This window comes from Psittacula echo, assembly GCF_963264785.1.
Source record: "Psittacula echo genome assembly, chromosome: 3".
Lineage (NCBI taxonomy): Eukaryota > Metazoa > Chordata > Aves > Psittaciformes > Psittacidae > Psittacula > Psittacula echo.
Genome location: NC_137736.1, coordinates 47,796,257 through 47,819,785, shown reverse-complemented (window position 1 = coordinate 47,819,785; position 23,529 = coordinate 47,796,257). Strand labels below are relative to the sequence as shown.

The 23,529-nt window shown below is 37.8% G+C and overlaps 1 protein-coding gene across 13 annotated transcripts in view; it reads right to left on the bottom strand.

Moving 5' to 3' along the window:
• Window positions 1-23,529, bottom strand: part of CTPS2 (CTP synthase 2) — a 71,892-nt gene that overhangs the window by 33,195 nt on the left and 15,168 nt on the right. For all 13 annotated transcript variants that reach the window (XR_013956405.1, XM_080612831.1, XM_080612828.1 and 10 more), the window contains 7 exons: window positions 22,624-22,704; window positions 21,257-21,408; window positions 20,872-21,004; window positions 20,064-20,152; window positions 18,660-18,754; window positions 17,771-17,833; window positions 17,106-17,149 (listed from right to left, as the gene is read on the bottom strand). Coding sequence is in view for 12 of the 13 variants with exons in the window: in XM_080612831.1 (XP_080468957.1) it covers window positions 17,106-17,149; window positions 17,771-17,833; window positions 18,660-18,754; window positions 20,064-20,152; window positions 20,872-21,004; window positions 21,257-21,408; window positions 22,624-22,704 (657 nt within the window). In the remaining variant the exon portion in view is untranslated. The remainder of the gene's footprint in view (window positions 1-17,105; window positions 17,150-17,770; window positions 17,834-18,659; window positions 18,755-20,063; window positions 20,153-20,871; window positions 21,005-21,256; window positions 21,409-22,623; window positions 22,705-23,529) is intronic.

Sequence of the window (23,529 nt, the reverse complement as noted above, 5' to 3'; positions counted from 1 at the left end):
TAGAAACAAGGCAGCTAATGATACTGAAACTCATACATTCCTAGGTGAGTATCTAACAAAGCCAGCGTCTTGGTGTAACTTTGGTCAGTTATCCAGATAGGAGAAACTTCTATGGAGATGACATTCATAATATTGGAGGTGATTTCATACAGTTTTCAATATATGAACTGCAGTATACAGGTAATCTATTTAATTCTTTCAAATGTTGTGGGTTTGTGGGTTTTTTTGTTTTGGTTTTTTGTGGTTTTATGTTTTTTTATATATACACAATTTCTGGAAGGCTGTTTGCATGGGTGGTTTCTGGGGGCAAGCAGGTAACTGTCATAGAAGCTGATCAGGTTTGCCAAGCACAATTTGCCCCTGGTGGGTTAATGCTGGCTTCTCCCACACATGTGCTTCATTTGAATTGTGATAACCCCTAGGAGGTTCTTTCCACCACTTTCCCAGGGACTGAAGTAAAACTGGATGCTCCTTTCAGCCCTTCTTGTAGATGGGGGTGGCATTAGCCTTCTTCCAGTTTTCTGGGACACTTCCCAGTCTCCAGAACATAAAAGACATTACGGAGAGCAACCTCATAGTAACATCAGCCAGCTCCCTTAGGATCTTCGTGTGGGTATCATTGGGGCCCATCTATTCGTAGGTGTCAAGCTTCTGCACCAGTTCACATACCAACTCTTCCTTCACTGAGGGTGGGTCTGTGTTTGCACCAACTTGCATTTTTGCTCCCCAGCCCTGGGGCCCAGCAGAGCTGGTAAAGACAGAGTGGAATAAAGTATTGAGAATCTCTGCCTTTTCAGCACTGCTGGTGACTAATTCATCTTTTCTGCTTAACAGTGGGCCAGTACTTTCCTCCTGTTTCTGCTTGTTCTTTAAGTTCCTGAAGACCCTTTTCTTGTAGTTTTTGACATCTCTGCCCGATTTCTATTTACGCTGAGCTTGAGCTTTTCTAACTGCAACTGGGCATACCCTGGCAATGCCCTTGCAGTTCTCTTGTACGCTTCTCTCTTGGTTTTGAGCAGACTCAGAAGCTCACAGTTAAGCCAAGGGGTTTCTTACTCCACCTATTTTCCTTAGCTTTAAAGTGGATGAACTCACTTTGTGACTCCAGGAGAGTGATCTTGAGTGTCTCCCAGTGCTCACTAGCTCCTTCACGCTCCACAGAAGTTTCTCATGGAGTCCCTCTCAGATGAGCTCTGAGTGCTCTTCTGTTTGCTCTTCTAAAATCCAAAGCCTTTATCTTAGTGCTAACCTTCAGCGCACTCAGACAGATCCCAAACTCCACAATATTGTGATCACTGCAGCCAAGGTTATCACTAACTGAGATATTACAAAGCAGGTTTTCTTGGTTTATGAGTAGCAAGTCCAGCAATGCCTCATTCCTGGTTGGTATATCTAACGTTTGTCTGAGGGAAGCAGTCCTGTACGTATTCCAGGAACTTGATGGATGACGTGGGCTGCTGTGTTGTTCTTTCAACAAATGCCTGGGTAGTTGGAGTTACCCGTAAGAACCAGGTTCCACTGACCCAAAGCTTGCTAAGGTGACCCAAGGCTTGCTTTGTTGGCCTTATCATCTTGCTTTGGAGGTTGGTAGAAGATGCCTACTGTAAGATCCCCTCCTGAGAAGACCCCTCTGATCTTGACCAAGAGGTATTCTAGGGCCTTTGGTCTAGATGGGGCTGTAGCATGACACCATGTGCTTTTCTTAAGTAAAGGTGATACCATAAAAATCACTGGAAAACACCAAATTCATTGCCTACCTGTGATATAACCATAAGGGTGCTTAGTTCACAAATACATTTCAACAGTTCAATCTGTGTTTTATAAGGAAAGCAGGGTTCTTCCCTTTTAATTCATTATCTCAAATAAAGGTCCTCCCAGAGCTACTTGTCACTTGAACTTCAGGTTTTGCTGAGCTTGCAAGGGCATGGTGGAATGAAGAAGAAACTACACTGATTAAAAAAATTATTTGACAATTTTTCAGTTGTTTGCTTAAGTACTGGCTCTCTAACACCCCCAAGAAGACAGAGACGGTTTAACGTGTATTTTCACTAAAGTTTCGGCTCAGAAAACACAGGTAGAAAGTAGTTAAGTTGGGTAAAATGGTGCTAAGATAAATATATTCACTACATAATGGTGCTAATGATACTGAATTTCAAAATGGTAGTTTATTCCAAAATACGTATCTTTCCCCCCGTCCATATGGATTCTGTTACAGAATTCATATATTTTCTTTATACCATCACTTAACAATTCCACATTCACAGTAAGAGAATCAGCAAGACAACAGAAACCTTGCAAGAACTCTAATTATCTTGACTTAAAATGGATTATTCTCAGAAAATTCAAAATATTTTCCTGCCACAAGATAAAAAAGTTTTGCACAAAGATAAGCTGTGCAATAAAACAATGGTTGCCAATCTGTGCTGTTTGCAGACACAGCATGTCTGCTGTGATTTGTCAAAATTAATTTTTCAGTTTACAGATTGAGCAATACTGAGGCTTTAGTGCTTTTCCCAGGCTCCTGGGTAACTGTTGGGCTTCCTTCTCACCACTGAAGACCAATGTTAACAGTTTCACGGCAAGTTACATCGCTCATCCCTATGTAAGCTCTCTATAATTAGCCAAGCCAAATGATAATCTTAATAGAAGCCACAGCTAATTAGATCTATATTACCTTTTAGGCCACGATGCAATAATTACAAAGTCTTTTTATATATACATTTTCATTACTTCCGAGTGTATAATTTTGACAGTATTCCTTTGGAAATAAGTTAGCAAATATCTATTATATCTACAAATCAACACATCAAAGTCCTAGCAGATAAGGGCTTTGTATGCCAAAGGTAAAGCTGTTACTTCATAGCATCATTTGTTATGTTTCACATTGATAATTAAACATATCCCAGAATATTACTAATAATCTGATTTTACGTGGTATGGCATGGCACACTTACAGACTTCTGAGAATGAGCAATTATTTGAACTCAACCAGTGCATATAGGCATCTCTGAATCAAAACAGAGAGCTTCAAGGTTCTTACCACTATTCTATTTATTTTTCTGACTCTGCATTTTGTGCTGCTGAGTCTGACCAGGCCAGCAAGGCTAATCTAGGTGTTCCTACAGAGTGCTGAAGGTGAAGAAATTGAACAGAGAGATTCAGAGGTTGCTATCAAAGAAGCCTTGCAAAATGACCTCCAATTCTTCCTCCCTTAAGAGCATCTCTCATGGATGCTGCTGCTGTTTTCCCCCAACTTACCTGTTCTTGGAGGAAAGCAAGTGGTCATGAACTAGCACAAACACTTTTACTCAGTATTGTGGCACTGTCTCAATGATTTCTTTCTACCTCAGCAGCAATTCCAGCCCAGCTGCAGCAGGGTCACAATGACCTAGAGGATTGTTGCAGCACAACTCTAATAAAAGAGGCTTAAGCACTGTAACAGTCCTGAGGGCCCACTGTCCCTACCCAGTGTACAAAGACATCCACGCAAGACCGCATGCTGGTGCATGTGGTCAGAAATTCAGAATACTCATTCTCCCAGCTCCTGCTGTTTAAGGTAAAAGGCAAAATTGTTTTAGACAGAGAAGCCAGAACTTAAGATTCCCCATCTTCTCCACATGCACACAAAGATAACCAAGAGTATCCTATCACATCACCATATCAAGTTGTAGTCATGCTTTAAAAGAAAGCATCACTAACCTGCATTATATTAGGCCCTTTTTCTATCAAATCATATTAAATAAATTAATTTTAAGAATACATAATGGATTAAGATCTTATGGGACTGAGACAACCACATCTATCATTTCTGACTCACTAGTAGGATTATTACATTGACAGACAGTAGTCCTGGACTTGCATGACAACACATTATAGTTACTTCCAGGCAGGAAAAAAACTGAGCAAAGGAGTTTCTTACGAGTATGTTCACACTTAAGGATTTAGGCACCTTAGTGCCGAGCAATACCTACATTCTGTGCCCATGTGGTTTATTACATGCACCTCTAGACCTCTTTTTAACAGTCCATCAGGTTTACATTGTTGAGAGCAGCAACAATGCTTTGAGAATAAACTACAGAACTAGATTCTATCTCTCCTCATTGATTTCATTTTCAGAAAGTGGAAGGATAAAACCTCTCTTGAAACATTCTCCCTCAAAACTGTCTTGTGTAACACAAAATGTCTATATCACAAGGAGTTTCAATGATGTAAGTTTGTCTGCCAGATGTGTACATGACAGCAAAAGCTGACACATATAGATACGATGAATAACACATCACCAATTTAAAGATGACTACAAACAACGCATCATATTAAATCATTCATCCCTGTAGCAGCCACACCCAGTCCTGTTTAGAGAAACACCTTCAACCTCTCATTAAGGTGTATGTCACAAGGGAGGGCCTGGAAGAAACTCTTGTCAGGATACACCATATAGTTCAAGTTTAATTTGTGAGATGAGACCACCCTTTTATACATCACCACTGGAGGTTTTACAAACAATGGCAATTTTAACATAAGTAATGCATCACTTATGACATATAAAGGATTTTACAACCCATCCTCAACTTCCATCTAACAGTTCCATACCTCAGAGCAATGCCAGGTTCTCTGTAATGGCTGTAGTGTGGTTTGCTGAACTTCTCAGCCATAATTATTTGATCATTCTCAGAAAATTTGTTAACTGGATATTCTTTCTCTCCATGAGCCCTTTGTCTCCTCCTAGCCCAACAGTTAGAACCCATGGCACTGGCAACATTGAAAAGTTGAAGTCTGAAGATGCCTGCAGCTGCAGGACCAATTCTCTGCAGAGCTCACCAAAGCCCTTATACCCAAAATGAACACACATGGTGGTAGCAGCAGACATCTGCATTTCCATGGCTTTCCTTTCATTATTTGCTAAAGTACAAGTATTTTAAAAAAATTATTCCTCCTGATCTAATATTGTACATGTCCCATATTTAACTTCAGTGTGGGCATTAGTATTTTACAACAGGCGTAGATACATGTATGTTCTTTATGCTAGCAGTAGTACTATACAAATGCTGCTCTGCTTCCTTGTAACAAATCAAAATTATTTGACACCCACGTAAGATTCCTTTGCAAGTCAGATCAGGAATTGCATGTTCCACAGAACCCCTAATCCAGTCCTATTTACTTAAATTGTCCCATCACCTTTCTCCACTTCCACTCCAGAAAGTAACCAAAGCTAACAAAGGGCCTTGACCTAGTTGCTGATGTCTGGAAGCCAGAAATGATGCACAAGCAGCATAAAAGTAGAAGTAGGTGAATAATAAGCACAAAATCACCTCCTGCTCTTTCTTTCCAAATGCACAACAACTACAAATATATATTCTCAATTATAGCAAACTTCATCTTGACAGTAGACATTTCTATACTGCAGTCAGGCTGTAACATAAACCTCACAGAGATTCACAGAAACACAGAATCATAGAACGGTTTTGTGTTGGAAGGGACCAAAAAGACCATCTAGCTCCAACGCCCTGCCATGGGCAAGGACAACTTCTACTGGATCAGGTTCACCAAAGCCCCACCCAACCCGGCCTTGAACCCTTCCAGGGATGGGGCAGCCACAGCTTCTCTGGGCAACCTGTTCCAGTGTCTCACAACCCTCACAATAAAGAATTTCTTCCTACTATCTAATCTAAATCTACCTAAATTCCTCAACTAGCTTTGAATTAGTTGCGCTCACATACAAGTAACAGTAGTACTGCTGCAATAAAATACACTGGAGAAGGTGGAAAAATACTGGAGGGTTAGGGTGTTAACCTATCACCAAAGGATTAAACAGGATGACAGAGATAGTTGCTGCTCTCAGGTGACAGCCACACCCCTGTGGAAGGTGCCTTGTCCCTTCCAACAGTATCAAGCAATGCCATAGAGATCCAGTTGCAGACCAACCTAGTTTAGTCCAGCACATTAAGATAAACAAGGGGCATAGATTCACATACCATTTAGCCACCAATGGTGGCAGGAAGGATGTGACGAGCAAATCCATCATTAAATGCGCATGAAGACCATGTGACCACGATGCCATAAGCTTCACCCCTCCTACCACTAGCAGTGGTAGGAGTGGCAGGACTTCACTCATCTCTGCAGCCTGTGTTCTCTTACTCTCCAATGTGATTAGAGCTGCTTGCTTCAAATACACCCAGCAAATCAGTTTACTAGGGTAATACAATAACCAATTTGAGTGACTATTGCAGACACCATCACTGAAACAACACACAATCATCACAGGGACATGTGTGTGATGTACAGCCCTAAATAGACTCACACAACATCAACTTAGTTCTTTTTTTGCTAACGGCTTTGTATCTAAGCTACAATAAAAATGTAAACTCTAAAAGGATACGGTGCTTACTTACATGATTTTTCTAGCCCAGGGCAAACCCAATTGAAGTATCTCACAAACTGCAGAAACGATATATATTAATACATCCAAGAAAGAGCAGCAAACCACTGTAATCAAAGCGGGACTGCTGCTTCTACACTGCAAGTCAGCTTGCACAGACAAAGCTTGGTACCAAGTGCTGTTCTTCAGCACTGGTAAATGCTGCTACCTGCTAGTTACACGCCATCTAATAGTGGCAACAGCAAGGTATTAGCTTCTTCTACTTATGTTCAAGTTCTTGGCTAGTGACCAGAATTCCTTACACCTTGATAATCATTCTGCCATTGCTGGGTTGTGCTGGAAAAACTATACGTATTACAGAAGAGCACTTATGTCCTAAAAAGGGTCTTCTGGCAAAGACAGTGTGCTGGGGCCTGTCAAACTGAGTTCTGTTACTGATTCCAATACAGAGTCCAGAGATGCCACACAAATTACTGGAGGAAGGCACTGTGGTCTAAATGAGAGAGAAGAGGACAAAGAATCAGGAGATGAAACTACAAATCCCAACTCTGTCAGTTTCTCATTCAGATAGCCTCTTAAGAGATTACAGTGCTTTGTGAATAAAGCTGATCTGAAGAGACTGGATTCATCCTCAAATTGGGTGTGTGACTCTTAGACAGGTCACCTAAATTTCCAGACATTGGTCTCTCACTTCCATGGGAAGATATTTCAGTAAAACTGGTTATGCTATTTTGCAATTAGGTGGTGTTCTTTAACAAAACCTTAACAAATTAGTAAGGCTAATGGACTGAATTCCTTGAGTTGTGATCCCTTGAAATGCAATTCTCCCATACTACTAAGCATCTTACTACTACATCTTGAAGACAGGGATGTGCTTTCGGTACAAGTAAAGACAAGTCATTTGGTCATTTAAAAAGTTTTGCAAATACCATGTCAACAACACACATCAGCACACCAGCTTTCTGACACTGCTTCCAAAAGGGATAAAGGAATAAACATTGTGAGGCTATCACACGCAGGACCTGTAGGCAAGGATAATCAGCAGATGTGGAGTCAAAGCCTTAGCAGGTCACCTAGTCATACACTGCTACTAAAATTTCACCATCTACCAAAGGTGGAAAACAGGATGTAAAGAGAAAGAGACAGATGTTTGGTTTTCATTTTGTTTGTGAAAAGAAGAGGAAGAAAAAGGAACTTAAGATTATCTCATTGTCATGAATGAGCTTAAAGTTCATGCCCCAGGTTTGGTGCATGGGTCTTACCCTAACCCATACCATTTGTTCTAGACCAGGACTCCCAGGTTTGCTTGCACTGTTACCACCATATAGCTTGGCAGCATCAGAGACACCACTAGTGATAACAGCAGCAGCTCCTAGCTTTATGTCTACATATACATGACTGACTTAGCAAAGCTTGCCTAGTCTTCTCAGAAAACCTCGTACTTAACTGTCACGGAACCCTGGACCCATATACATGCAATTCCAAAAACTTTCCAACCTATCCATCTCCTACAGATCTCCAAAGCTCTTAGCTTAGGGTTATAAGTGACACAATGATGACTGATTTACAGTAAGTGATGCACACGGTAGAAGATCTACTAAGTGAGCCTGGAGCTAAGCATCAAAACCAGACACCAGCAGACATCAGGCAGATTAGAAACCACATGCAGAAACCACAGCCAGAACCAGCAGCTCAGCAGTTGCAAAACCAGCAGTGTTGGTCCATGAAGCATTGACCACGGGCTGAATATCACTCAAAAACACCCCACAGACCACCAAAGGAACACGATTTCAGAACCTGAAGAACACAATACTCAGTTGGGAAGATGATTGCTAGAAGGAATAGTTTTTCAGGATGTTAGATTCACCCTTCCCATTTAGAATGCTTCAGTGCTTTTCCATTCACACCATGGAGTGTTTTGATTCTTAACAGTAGCAACCAAAATTTTATCCCAGAGGAAATTCATACTCTCCTGTGCTAAGCAGCAGAACAAAATTTGGAGAAGTGGCTGTGGCATTGGTGATTATCAACTCGCACAAACAGCAATTAGCTTCTTCATGTTTACTTAATTGGATCTTATTAAAACAAACTTATATTTACCATTTTCCAAAAGTCCATTACAATAACAAATGCTATACATACCCCCATAGCAGCATTTTTCAGGCTTCTTTGTGTGTGGTACACAAAATGTAAAATACACAAGTTTAAGAGAGGAAACCTCTCCCTCAAGGATGGCCTATGAACACCAAGTAAATCTATGTCAAGTGCAGCAGGGGATGCTCATGCCAACCCATTCCAGAGATGAAAAAAAAAAAAAAATTACTCATTTCTACTGCTAAAGTATCCTATTCCTTTGACTATTGAAAAGACAATAGAACTAGTGCACTGACTCAATGACAAACGCTAGTTTCATAATTAGGGTGGAGCATGCAAGCAACTATAAAGGTTACCCCAACCTCAGACTCACAGCTCTGCCGAATACATTTGAAAGCTCTGGATTTTGAGTCAGGTAAGAACAACCTAAACATATTTGGTATTTCAAATCTTTGAACCTAACTTTTGTTGTTGTTTTGGTTTGGGTTTTGTTTTTTCTTTTCCCCCTTGGGAAAGCTGATCACAAAAACAAAAAACCAAAAGCAAAACCAAAACCAAAAAACACAAACCCAAAACCAATTCTTTTCATCTAGGTTAAATATTAATCATTTCACATGGTTAGTAATAGCAAACAGGATTTCAGATACATTTCAAAATTCAGATACATTTCTGATGCACAGGATTGTTACTGTCTGCTTTGTTTGCAGTTCTTCAAGACAAGATCTGAGAAACATGGAACATTTACTCAATGATAACCTTCTGAAGTATTTTACCCAGTATGCTTTAATGGAGGGTAGCACTAGTGTACTGTCCATTGCTGGGCTGAAAAATCTACTTCAGAATCAATTTGCACAGTACCTGAAGGTAAGTTTCACTCTTATATGATATTATTATATTCATATATATTTTTATATAATGTATTATTATATTAACTGTGCTTCCTATGAAATGGATAGGAAAAAGGAAATACAGGCAATGACACTGCAAGGCAGATTATGTGCCCAAATGGTTTCACTGACTCTATAAATAATTCTTAAGGCTTGGCTTATAAAAAACTCCAATCACAATAATGAACAGCAGCTCCAAACAGATATCTGTGTAGGGAGTTTATAACAAAGCTCTATGAATAAAATGCAAAAATCTAAGAAGCTGTTTTGTTTGGATTTTTTTTATGTAAGCCAAATTGCACACAGAATATTGCATCTGAGTCTTATATTTTTTGCTTCAGTCTAAGTAATAAGTCTGAATCTAGAAAATATCTAGAAAAATATATAAACCAAGTATGTCAGTAGGACACAGTTAAAAGGAAGAGACATGAGCTAATTTTTATCTAGATTAAGTTCCCGCCACCACCACATAAAAGAAGGTGTGCCCTTCCAGAAAGAAACCAAGTAAAGAAAAGAGATGTTACCAAGCCAGGGAGAGAAATACCCATATCCCGGGGAGTGGAAAAGAGGGGGAATAATTAAAAAAAAATAAAAATAAACTGGAAAAAAAAAATCTAGGTTCTGATTTCATATATATTCTCTGCCAGACCTTTCCTGAACTGCATTAGGACCCAATTTAGATTCTTTTCCTAGACAAATTGTTAAAATACTGTGTTGTGGATAGCTGACAAAAGCAATTTTTGCTAAAGGACTGAAAAAAATTGCACCTAAATAGAAAAATCCAGTACTTTGAGAACTACAGTAATTCAATTTAGTAATTTCATTAATATTAAGTGGCTAATTAAAACAAACAAACGAAATCCCACCGAACTAATAAAACACAAAGGGCTTTTTTCTCTTAAAAACTGTCAGAAATTAATTCTCAAAATTTAATTGGAAATATGATGGCAAATTCAGAAATATAATGGTTTTTATATTAGCTGTGGACAATTTAGCACTATACTAATTTTCTCAGATATGTAGAAATGGAAGAGTTCAAAAAAGCAATGCTGCTGCCTTCTGTCTGGATATCAGATATTTTCAAGCACCTACTCTGTTTGCAGAAATACATGGCACTATAATAAATCAACATAAAAGCAGGAGAGGACATTACAAAACATGCATAGGCATGAAGTATGAAGAAACAAAAACTTTTTTAAATTCAGATTAGAAATCAAAACTGTTTTTATATTATTTAACTAGCCTGATCAGGGATGTTACCAGAACACTCACTGCATCAGGATGTGACATGTGCTTTTACCACACACGACAAATAAAAGGAACTAACAAGCTGAACTAGATTTAATACATTAGCAAGAATTTTTCAACAGTGAATACAGTATTCCTAGTAAAGAGGGCAAAAGGGAAGGGAAAGACACTCTCAGGTCCTGATCCAAAGCCTAAAAATGAATTACTACTTCCATTAAACAGCGTATGCAGGGCCCAAATGAGTATCTAACAAAGCAATAGTAGTATGCGTAATAGTTTTTATTGGTGACTCTGTACATGCTGCAGCTATTCTACCTGCTCTGTTTCCTAAATTCCAAGTTTACACATAAGACTGAAGTAACCTGCATAATACTTGGTATTTCTAAATGGTTACTGTATCTTTGTGAACATTTTTGGTAGGGGATAGGAGGCACTGTATTTCTAGTCTGACGAGTAAAACCAGTAAGTACACCACCTTCAAGTAACACTGACTGTTAGTGACTACATCACTTCTTGGCAATATTCCTTACAGGAAAATAGTTGTGGCAATCTATTTATTCCATTCTCTCTTTTTTTTTTTTTTTTTTAATAAAACAGGATTCATTCTCACTTGATAACATAATTAAATCGTTGGACAAAAATAATGATGGAAGCATCAGCTTTGATGAGTTTGTGATGCTTATAAAAAAGATAACTGGTACAGGACAGTAAGGCATCTGCAAGCATGAACACCACTGCTTTGAGGGAGAAGAGCCTGGCACATGTGTACATTATAGGTACACCTAAACAGACAGATTTGTTAAGATTTTAAAAAATACAGAATAAAGATCTGATGTATAACAAGTTCTGTCTTGTACTGTGTTTCCTGCACACTCGCTAGCCACCCTTTCCAGCTAAGCTGCCTCACAACTACTTCAGAACTACCTGTTTCTTTTTCACACTACATTTGTGAAAGTGTTTAACAAATCCAAACCCTGTTTTACCTGAGCTATTGTTTAGACCTCTAGAGCAATTCAAATCAAATGGTTTCTAAAACACACAAAAGGAAAGATGTGTCATTCTATTTGAGGAGTGTCCCCTAGTGTATACTATCCAATATTGCTCCCAGTTCAGTTTCATCATTCACATAAAACAACAGTTGCATATGGCAAACAGTTAAAATTTTTAAAACATAAAGTACTTACTTTCAATAACAATATAAGAATGTTAAGTATGATGACTGTAATATTACATGTTCATTTTAAACTATATTTGCATAACTATGTAGTTTGTGTTATGACTCTAGTAAATGGGAATACATTAAGTATACACACACATACACACACACACACACACACAGAGGAACTGACTGACTGCTGTTGCAATTAAAATATTCATTATATTTATTTGGCACAGTTTTAACCTTTTCATTGCATGAGTACCTGTGACATATTTTCACACACATCTCATGGCCATTACTATTTAAGAGTAAATTAGTGAGCAAGAAGATAGTTAAGAATAATGAAAATTTTTGAAGACAAGTAATTCAGTGGATTAGGCACTAATCTTACTGGAGAACTTGGAATTTTTAACTGAAATTTAACACCAACATCATTCATTATCCTCATAAATCAGTGAGATCTCTGAGTTACTTAAGGACTTAAAGGCTCAACTTACTTGCAAAGCCTATCAAGCACGTTCAAGATCCCATACTACAGTGGTTCCTACCCCTGAATTTCCCTTCCATGAAATGACGAATAACTTACTCCACACCAGTGACGCACGAACAGAAGCCTCAAAAATTCTGATATTTAAACATGATATGAATGTTCTAATAGGCTCCTAGGCTGTTCTTTTACACAAACCCTTCAGCTATTAAAAAGTGTTACATTTCTTGCAAGAAAAGTAAATAATAATATTTATAACCTTCTTCTGACTTATGAAAAAATAAATTATTCTAAATGAACAACAAGCTCTGATTTCAAAACTAAATATACCCACACACATTTGCTTACTAAGCTACAGTAGCTACTTTAGGCACATAAGTAAAATCACAGAATCTAAGGGTGCTTTTGCAGGAGTGGGACATACGCTCCTTTCATCTCTTAGGCGACCTCCAAAATTTTTTAATTCAATCAGGTTACTGACATCCTGAATAGGAAAAGTGGACATAAAGGAACAAATATGTTACAACAGTGTCATCTACTGGCAAAATCTATTTCTGCACAATTTCTTGACTTTATAGAAAATACATTTTTTACCCGGTGCAATTTCTGAAGTTTCATGACGCTACACAAGATGCATAGCTCACGAAGAATAACCGTCACAAGTAAAATTTGGAGGTTTTTTAATTGAGGAAAAATAAAAGAAGTGTATTGCAATTATTTCTAGAGTCATGTTTTTATTTTCCTAGAACAGTTAGATGCAGTTACAATAAAATTGACAAAGAACATACTTAAAAGGCTCATTCAAAAAAAAAAAAAAAAAAATTTAAGCTTAATAGTTGAGGAAGACAAGGGAAATGGAACAAAACAAATAATTCCTTTGCCATTCAGTGAATCCAGTTCATTAGCAGTTTACAGACTATACAGTTTCCCTTTGAAGGACTTAATTTTAAAGTTACCATTTGCAACAGAAAATTCATACTAAGCATTACTCTCAGGCAAATGCATTACTTTTCTGAACAGCTATTTTCCTGCAAAGAACAGTAACAATTTACCTATCATTATTCTGCAGAAGGCTAGGAAGCAAAGCAGAAAGCTTAAGAATATAATGGGAGCATGACCTGCAAATCAACCAAGATGAGATCAAGTACTTGATGGGCTGTGATGAGTGCTCATGCACCTCCCTCATTTTTCCTACTGAAATCAAATGTGTGTTAAATAGGAATTCAAGCCAAAACCTTAAGGTGGTATTTAGTTAGTGTAAATTGTATGGTCTGACAATACACGTAAGTGCAATATCAGAGACCTTTTTTTTTTTTTTTTTTTCCCCCTTCTGAGTTCATATTTCTAGTTTAAGCCTAAATGAAATCTAGTATCAACTTCTAATCTGTCAAATGCAGCTTATTAAAAATCCAGGTCTCATTTCCTTTAAGTTTTTATCACACAAATATTAAGCTTCAGGATTTTTTTATTCCCTACAGTATTTTAAAGATGTAATTTTGGCTGGTTTACACTACTAAGTCATTAGCTTCCATTTTTGTATGCAGAGACTACTATTTCTTCCAAGGTGTTTGACACCTTAACTTTACGATACTTAGCCATTTACATGCCAATATAATTTACATCAATATTCCCCCAAAACAAGCAATACAGAGTTTTACAGGGTTCCCCTCCTATATAAAGTTACTCATGGGTGCTTTTGCAGAACCCAGGTTGAGCAACACTGTTGTAATGATAGTCAGTAGAAATACATTAGCAGCTGCAATGAAACAGATATGCAGCATTGCAGGCAACTCTCTACATTCAGTTGTGTGTTTGTTAATATTCAAAACAAAACAAATCATAATTGTCTTACCACATAAAAGACTTCTACAATCCCCAAAACTTTTAACTAATGCAGACAATGCTTCTCTGTAGCACAATAACTCGTGTTATTTAAATTACCAGTAATGTTTTTCATTATTTTAGACACCTGTTTTTTCTCTCTGGAAGCCTGATTCTGAGTTACATGGTTACTTTACATTCCCAATTTTTTATTTCTAATGAAAAAGGCTCAAATTTCCACAGACCCAGACATTAGGGAAGCAAAGTAGCCCAAGATATTTTACACATACTTTAGAAAAAACTATCAGCTTTGGTTAAGTACAGTTCTGAGTATTTGAATGCTTAGCAAATTAAGAGATGCAAAAGTAGCTGCATATTTTACGGCTGTCCCCGAGTTCCCCTGCCAAACTACATATCTGAACTTTTGTCTTTTTTCCTTTTACTTAAAAATAAAAGCAAATAGAACTACTACTACTACCAGTGCCTTTCTTCTCCCACTTCAGTTTCCAACAGAGCACGAACCAAAAGAAAAGTACATAACTTCGGTCCTAAGTTAGCCCTCAGCTGAACAACATAGTGCCAATGCAAAATATTATCAGTGCTAATACGGTGAACTAACTTTCCTGAATAATGAAACACCTATAACACCTAAGTAGTTCACAAGCTTCACTAATCTGCTTCTCTTCTGATTGTTTTTATTGATTTGTTATTATATAGAATATCTAAACCTGTTTTAGCACAACACAGACTCTGCTAAGACAGATTATTAGCAGTTATAATTATTGACAGAGCAAATTTCCCCTTTGGAATGATTTACATCCGTTCCTCGCCCAGAACCAAGATGTCAACGATCAGATTAAAATCATGAAATATGACTGGTAATAACCAATTTCAGAACCTTAAGGAAGCTCAGAACAAAAGAATATCCATTATACATATTGCAAGCATACTGCTTCAATTGTAAACACTGCATTAACTTTCCATGACACATCCACTTACTCCGTTAGTTCTTAATTTTATGTCCAAATAATGTTCTTTTTAACATATATACCTTACTTGCCCTTGAATGCAAATCACAAATCACTCCATTAATTACTTATGGAATAAAAATTTAGTCCTAGATATATTGTACTAATACACATTGCAATTTCTGTAATAGAAGAAACTGACAGTAGGGCTGCAGCAGATAAGCATCCACATTCCCGACTTCAGCTAAGTGTGGAGCTCTGCATCAGAGCCAGCTACAGTAAACAACTCTCACAATAATTTAGAGAAACCACCAGTTCCAAAGGGGGACTCAATCCCCAATTATCTAACTGTATCCCAAAAAGGTACCCGAGGTGACTATCTGAAATGCAGTCACGACAAGAGTCCTGGGTTCAGCAGTAGCAGTCATTTTTCTCCTTCTTAGGAGCTGGTGCAGTGCTGTGGTTTTGACTTTCAGCCCAAGAACAGCGCTGATAACACCAATGTTTTTAGTTGTTGCTAAATCATGTTTACTCTGACCAAGGACTTTGTGAGTTTCATGCTCTGCCAGGGAGGAGGAGAAGCCAGGAGGAAGCAGAGACAGGACACCTGACCGAAACTGACCAAAGAGGTATTCCATACCACAGCTCTAAACCACGACAAGAAGTTAAATGAAACTAGCTCTAAAAAGCCCCTCCAATCAAGAACTTTCTGAGTCTCATGCTCTTTCAGGGAGGAGGGGAAGCCAGAAGGAAGCAGAGATAGGATCAGAGACAGGAGGAAGCAGAGGCAGACCTGACTCAAACTAGCCAAAGGCGTATTCCATACCACAGCACGTCATGCCCAGTATATAAACTGGGGGGAGTTAGCTGGAAGGCTCAGATCGCTGCTCAGGTCGCTGCTCAGGTCGGGCTGGGTATCAGTCATGGGTGGTGAGCAGTTGTATTCTCTTCCCTTGTCATTTCCCTTATAATTACTGATGGTAGCAGTAGTGGTTTGCGTTATACCTTAGTTACCGGACTGCTCTTATCTCAGCCCATGGAAGTTATATTCTTTTGATTTTCCTCCCCATCCCTCCAGGAGCACGAGGAGCAAGAAGGGGGGGAGCAAGCAACTGCGTGGTTCCGAGTTACCAGCTGGGCTTAAACCACGACATTCTAAAACATGACACACATAGCATATAAACAACCTTGAAAAAACAGGTCAAGTGCTTTTAAAAACTCCTATTTGCATGTTTCAGACTAAGCAGCTGTGGGGAAAAAATTTTTATATATATATATATATATATATAATTGTACCTACAAATCCCAACAAAACTCTTTTGAAGGAAACTGACACAGGAACAGTAGGTCTCTATAAGTTATCGCTAGAACAGATGTTTACATCTGACACTAAGAAGCTACTTTACTTTTCACATGTATTTCTGTTCTTTCTCATTTTTTTAAAAACCCTATCTTACTGACCACTTTTACTACTATGATCTTGTGATACCATAATCTCCTGAGCTAGGAAATACCTGAAAAAAAAAAAAAAAAAGATTCTACCACTGGCGTAAGATTCAGCCCTGTCATATCTACAGTACTGAAATTTTTCTCAAAAGGACTGTGAGATTCATAAGGGAGAAGGAGTGTAGTGGTTATTTATACTGTTTATACAAAGGAAACACAAGAACTTTTCAACAGCTTCTCATACAATCTTTATCTTTCTATATAAATTTCTACTTTGATAATAGATTTGTGCTACACTTTCCAGCTTCTCTTTATATTTTATTCTCTAGTAAAGCTAACCTAATCATTATTGTCTACTCCCAGCATCAGTCTACAGGCAAGGAAACTATTAGAAAAATTACAAGACATAAAGCTAAGACAAATCACACACCCAGCAGGTGAAGGCAAGGCACTACTAAAAGAAAATACTTCTTTAAACGATATTGAATAGGGATAACAGACAGCTTTTCATGTGCTACTATGTAACAATATAGACAGATCTTAAACAGAGCTAACACCCTTTTTAACAAAAGATACATGTTCACAAAACTTATGCAGGAAAAAAAAAATCAGTACTTACAACAGGGTTTTTTGTGTTTGGGTCAAATTCTGTAGAATTAGCATCTGAAACACGTTCAAAATAAACACAGCACATTTCCATTGTTATACATGCAATACAAATGCATCATAACAGTTCTGTGGCATTTCACTGTCTGCATTTAAGCTACAATCTTATATGTTTCAACACACACTGCATCACTTTCAAGCAATCACAGGAAGCATATGATCTCAGTCATACACACTGCCTTTCCTACTTCCCTTAACTTTTTCCTCCCAGCTGTCAGTTGCAGAAGTTATTTGGTGAGCTAAATCTCTTCATACTTCTACTGCAATAGCTATGGTTTGACTACTCAAACTAATGAAAGCAAGCCAGAAAACCACTTCTCACTTTTACTCTGCACCACCTGAACACTCCAGAAAGAGACTACAGAGGTAAACTATCAGCACACTTTCTCTTACACTTGCTAGATCAAGAAGCAGGTTTCAAGCAATCTGCATAAGAGTTCCTATCCCCTTGAACAGAAAGTTAGCACAGGGTTCAGAGCTGTAAATGATCATGTTGAAGAGCTAAGTACCTAATGATGATAGGATCTATACAATAGTTCTAATAATAAACATACACTTCACATACAGAATAAAATTTCTTCTAAGCAAATCATATTCACACTAGCAAACTGAGCTCACCTTTCCAATTCAAACAGTTTCTTGCAAATTCCACAACTGCTAATTGCATTCCCAGGCAAACTCCTAGAAGAGGAAACAAACCCCCCAGAATTTAACAGGACAAAGAGCATGACTGAAAGTATTTGCTATTCTGGCTTAAAGTTGACTGCTTAAAAATCTTGGTACCCAGTGTATATACACGACTTACCAACAAGCTAAAACAAAAATGACTGCTCAATGCAAAAAATTCTTTAAATTTGGCACACTGATAAAAATGTGACACAATTAAGTGCTTTAAGCCATTTCAAACATTTTTTTTCCCCTCCCATCTATTTTACCAGTAACTACTGTAAAGACACACAGAAGCTGAAAGCCTGGGTATATCCAGATTCAAATTTTGCTTTGGCAACCAGTCACAGTAGTCACTTAAAAAAAATGTAAGAAACGTGGAGTAGGGACCAAAGCTTCAGAGGCACTTACACAAACGGCACTTAGCTTATAGGCTAGATGGCATCTTTAGACTTTACCATAATAAAACATACCATAAAGCAAGAAAAAATATTTAATATAGCAAATGTGTCCAAAGACACCTACGTTTTCTGCATGCTGATTAGTATCTATAATGATGCTGATTTAATTACGAGACACAAAGACTCTCCACATAAATGTGAATTCAGCAAATAAAACCTTTGAAGCAGGGATAGTCTTCTTCTTACTTCCTTTATATAGCAAATGTAGTACATGACTATAACCCTGGGCATTACCTACAAGGCAAACATTCACAACAGCACGCATACTGCCTAAGACAGGATCCTTTCACAGGGTGTGTGGTGTTGTTTTGTTTTTCAATCAAATCAATTAGCTTGCTATACACTCCCAAAACACAATTTCTAACTCTTAATGATCTTACCAAGAAAGGGTTTTTTCTTTGTTCTTGCCCAGGAGATAGCCTGGAGTTTGCCTTCTGTTCCCCTAATTCCAAACCCTCCTGGGACCAGAATGCCACTGGAATGACACCAATATATAAAGCAACCAACATGTAGAATCCAGTCAGCAAAGGAAGTCCATACAAATTGAAGACTTTTGAAATTGTACCAAAACAAGCACAAGGCACGAAAGGCATGTTTTATATGACCATTCAGAACACACAGGATTTAACTCTCAATCTGGATATTTGTCTCATTTACCCACCCCAATTCTCATCTGACCAGCCTCATGCTTCACAGGGAAACTCCCACTACTTAAATACCTATTGTTTAAATAAACTTGCTACATTTTCACTACTCTACCTTGACACCAAAACTTAATGTCTCCTAAATAATACTGCAGAAATTAAATGCACTTTGACAACAAACAACATAAACTGAAATCCTGGCAATGATTCTTAACGGATTTCCTGCCCCTCTACTCTGCTTTTGTGAGACCTCACTTGGAATATTGTGTGCAGTTCTGGTGTCCTCAACATAAAAAGGACATGGAACTGTTGGAACAAGTCCAGAGGAGGGCCATGAGGATGATTAGGGGACTGGAGCACCTCCTGTATGAAGACAGGCTGAGAAAGTTGGGGCTGTTCAGCCTGGAGAAGAGAAGGCTGCGTGGAGACCTCCTAGCAGCCTTCCAGTATCTGAAGGGGGCCTACAAGGATGCTGGGGAGGGACTCTTCATCAGGGACTGTAGTGACAGGACAAGAGGTAATGGGTTAAAACTTCAACAGGGGAAGTTTAGAGTGGATATAAGGAAGAAATTCTTTACTGTGAGGGTGGTGAGGCACTAGAATGGGTTGCCCAGGGAAGTTGTGAATGCTCCATCCCTGGTGGTGTTCAAGGCTAGGCTGGACAGAGCCTTGGGTGGCATGGTTTAGTGGGAGGTGTCCCTGCCCATGGCAGGGGGGTTGGAACTAGGTGATCTTAAGGTCCTTTCCAACCGTAACTACTCTATGATTCTATGTTTGAAGAGTGTTACCAGCATTTACTAAGGTTTTATCTAACTACCTTTCACTATGATGCATGCTGACAAAGAAATCTGCAGCAATTGACCTGCACTGTAAAAAGAAAGCCTTGCTATCAAAAACAATCAATCAACAAAAAATCCAAAACAAACAACTGCAACTTCTCTAAAGAGATTAAAAGCAGATACTAAGGTTGATACTATAATTTGCTATGTCTGAAGCTTGTCACTAACCATGCACATCTATTGCTTTATGTAAGTAACAGAAGTCTGAATGCACTGAAACTTATTTACTGAAGCATTTTTCATCACATGAAATAAATACCATTGTTTGCATTTGAGATACAGAATACCCAATACTACTTACTCTGCTTTGCACAGTTTGTGCCATGCTTGGTGATATTTCACCGAGTTCTCCGCTTCTGTAGAACGTTCAAGTTCTGTTGAATCTATGTACTAATAAAAAAAAAAAGCAATAAACCAGGTTTTTCTTCCACTGAAAGCAACTTTTTAATGGCATTAAGACAACCTAATAGTTTCAAGTGAATTTCCAGGCTTGCCATCTCTGGAACAAAGTCAGCAATGGAAAATGGTAATTCTACCAGCAAGAAAGGTGGTAAGCTTTTCCCACATGTAGTTCAACTTTCTGTTCTTATTAATAAGAGACAGAACTATTTAGGGATGTAGTTTGCATTTGAGGAATTACTAAGTTTATGGCTCAATTCTGATATCAGAATCCTGCTAAAAATAAAACGGATAGCTCTCAGAATATTAAATGAAATAAAGAGCAATAGCTTCTGGCACTGGATTTTAAAAACAAACTAAACTGCTTTCAGTTTATCTGTTTTATTCTGCCTTTAAGCTAATCTTACTAACATGATAAGCAGTCTCATGAGCAAAACCTACCTCTGATGTAAATAGAAATGTGTAGGTAAAGCCTGCTTTTTCATCAGATCCACTTTTGGGTACTGCATTATTCCTTTCAAGTATGTTTAGATCCAAATAAAATTACTAAATCTGTACACACTTCTTGAAAAAAACAGGATGTTTGGCCAGTTAGTATTTATCTGCATGATGCATCTTCTAATTTCCACATTAATTAAAACTGCCTCCCATGATGTATAGTATAGTATATTCAAAGTATCCCTGAAAGCAAAATCCAAAAATATCCTCACCATTAAATCCAGTTTGTGATTAATTGCCAGTGCGGAGTGCTCCAGAGCCTTGAAAACAGATGCATAGCAATCACTCAGTTTTGTGTACTTGCCAACGAGAGCTATGGAACACACCTTCAGCAACCTTTCATATCTGACAAAAACAAGTTTTTTGGTTATTAGACTGTTCTTCACAAAGAAAACATTTTAACAATGTTTGCTTTTCCTTTAACTTCACAAATCATTAACTAAAAATCTCAAAACTGACAGTTTTTAAACCCAGACCATTCACAGCTGTTGATCAGCAACATGTTACTGTCCCCAGTCGAGTTTAGTGACTTCACAGGACCTAAAATCCTAACTTGCATTAAAACACTTCTAGAAAAAGCAAAAGGAATTAGGATACCTGTCAGCCATTTTCTTCCATCTCATTAGCAGATCACTTGGATGGTCATCAATAGGCAAATTTAACCTCTGTTTAAAATACTTAATGATGCCTTGCTCCTCCAGCAGGATTGGTACTCGGTAAGTGGAAGATACATCATGCACAAATATCACCTAACAAAAAAAGGGTAATGTAAGAGACTTAGCTAATAATTTTTCATAGGAAACATAACATTCTATATTTTTGTATACTACATGCTGAGCTTCTACCCTAAAAGACAGAAATTTAGAAACAAAACACTGCCATGAAGACAGCCCCTTCCCTGCCAGGGAACTCTTCCGGGAAGTTCAGGGGCACACTGGACTCTTAGTCTAATCACATTAACTGCAGTTGGAATCTAACTGTGTACATGATTACACACAGCCTGACACTGACAGGAAAGCACACAGCACTGTTGTTTGATTGAACGTCCATCTGTCTGTCTTTGGGTGGAGAGGAACCACAAAGGCATTTCCAAAGGATTTCCAGAAGCTAGCTCAAGGGTGCTGTCTTCCACAGACAGTAAGATGGAAGAGTGGTGGCAGGAGTAATAACCCACTGCCCTCTACGTGCTCATCTGGAATCTTACTATAAAAAGGTTTTTCTTACACATCTGCAGAAAGACAGGCCAACATGGACACATATTTGAAATAAAGCATAACTGTTGGCATCTGTTATCCCTTTTATATTATCTATTACATTGAAGAATAAAATGCTCTCACTCGCATAAATATTAAGGAGCATTTATCAGAATTAGTATTCGAATAGCAATTAATCACAAACTAGTAAGTTAAAAAATCACACATTAATTATAAAAATATACAGAACTACACAGAGATGTTCCAAGCATGTTAAAGGGCATGAACAGCCTATTAAATATTATCACATCAAGATACTTCATGTGTCTGTGATGATCTATGGACATAAGCAACCCCCTAGCTTTACCCACACTTGGTTCATCCATTATTATAACCACTTGAGATGATTTAAGGACAATAACCAACCATAGCTTCAGAAGTGCACAGTTTTCACAACTATGTATAGGAATCAGCAATGCGCTCAAAATCTATTCCTTTTATTAACTTTTCACTTAACTCCACTCAAATTGTTAATGACTATTTGACATAGAATCTAAAATATAAACTCCCAATACTTTTGAAGTGTTATAGAGACATAACAGCAAGATAAAAATTGTAAGCAATTACATATTAATCATAGAACAGTTAGGGTTGGAAAGGACCTTAAGATCATCTAGAATCAGTCTGAAGTTGAAAACAGAAATGCACAGAAATACTTGGATGCTTTCTCACATACTTAAATAATGATGAATAAAATATTAAAGTACTGACCTGCTCAGGCTCCACATGGCAAAACATGGAAATCTTTTCCTTCACTGCCATTTCTATAGGCTTTGCACTTCTACAGACAATCTGTCATAACAGAAGGAAAAGACTTGAGCATTTACTGGGCAAACCAACAGAATACTCAATACTGTTCATGGAGAAATTAACTCTTTTGGAAGCACAGAACAAATTTATGTGCCTTTTTTTCTTCTTCTTCTCTTTTGGAGTTCTACAACGTATCATAGCTCACCAATATCTGCTAGAAAGGCAGAAGTAAATCAGTCACCTGCACATACCCACTTTCATTAATCTTTGGTATTCCCTGTAGTACTGCTTCCTCATGTTCTCCCTTCTTGTATTACTGTTGTAATACTCTCTACCTAAAGACTAGCAGCTCTACAAGTACAAATAATATGATGAATCAAAAGAACAGATAAATTTTGAGCAATAATACTTAGTTTACATGCATGTTTTCCAGTATTTCAGTACTTCAGCACCTTTTTGTAGTTTTTAATTTGTATATCATGAAGAAAAGGAGGCTGAAGACGAGAACACTATTTCATAATTATTTTTTTTGGGGGGGTAGTGTGTTCCTGGTGTTACTATTCTGCTAAAGAATTTTAGAAAATATTGGCAATTTTTACCAATAAACAAACATGTGATTTGGTGTTTGTTGGAAGGTGTTATTTTGCATTATGTAACTTCAGGCAAATGTGCTTATTCAGTGTGCTTATTGATCACTCATTCTACTACATGAAGCTATTTTGAATCCTAAAAGTGTAACAGAAAGTAGGATGATCCTGATTTATTCATTATTTTCCCCATCTTTCCAGCCAATGCACCTACTTAGTGCATTAAGCCCTTTTTTGTTCAGAAACTTGTAGCTGATCTTTGATTGCCTTGCCAGAATGC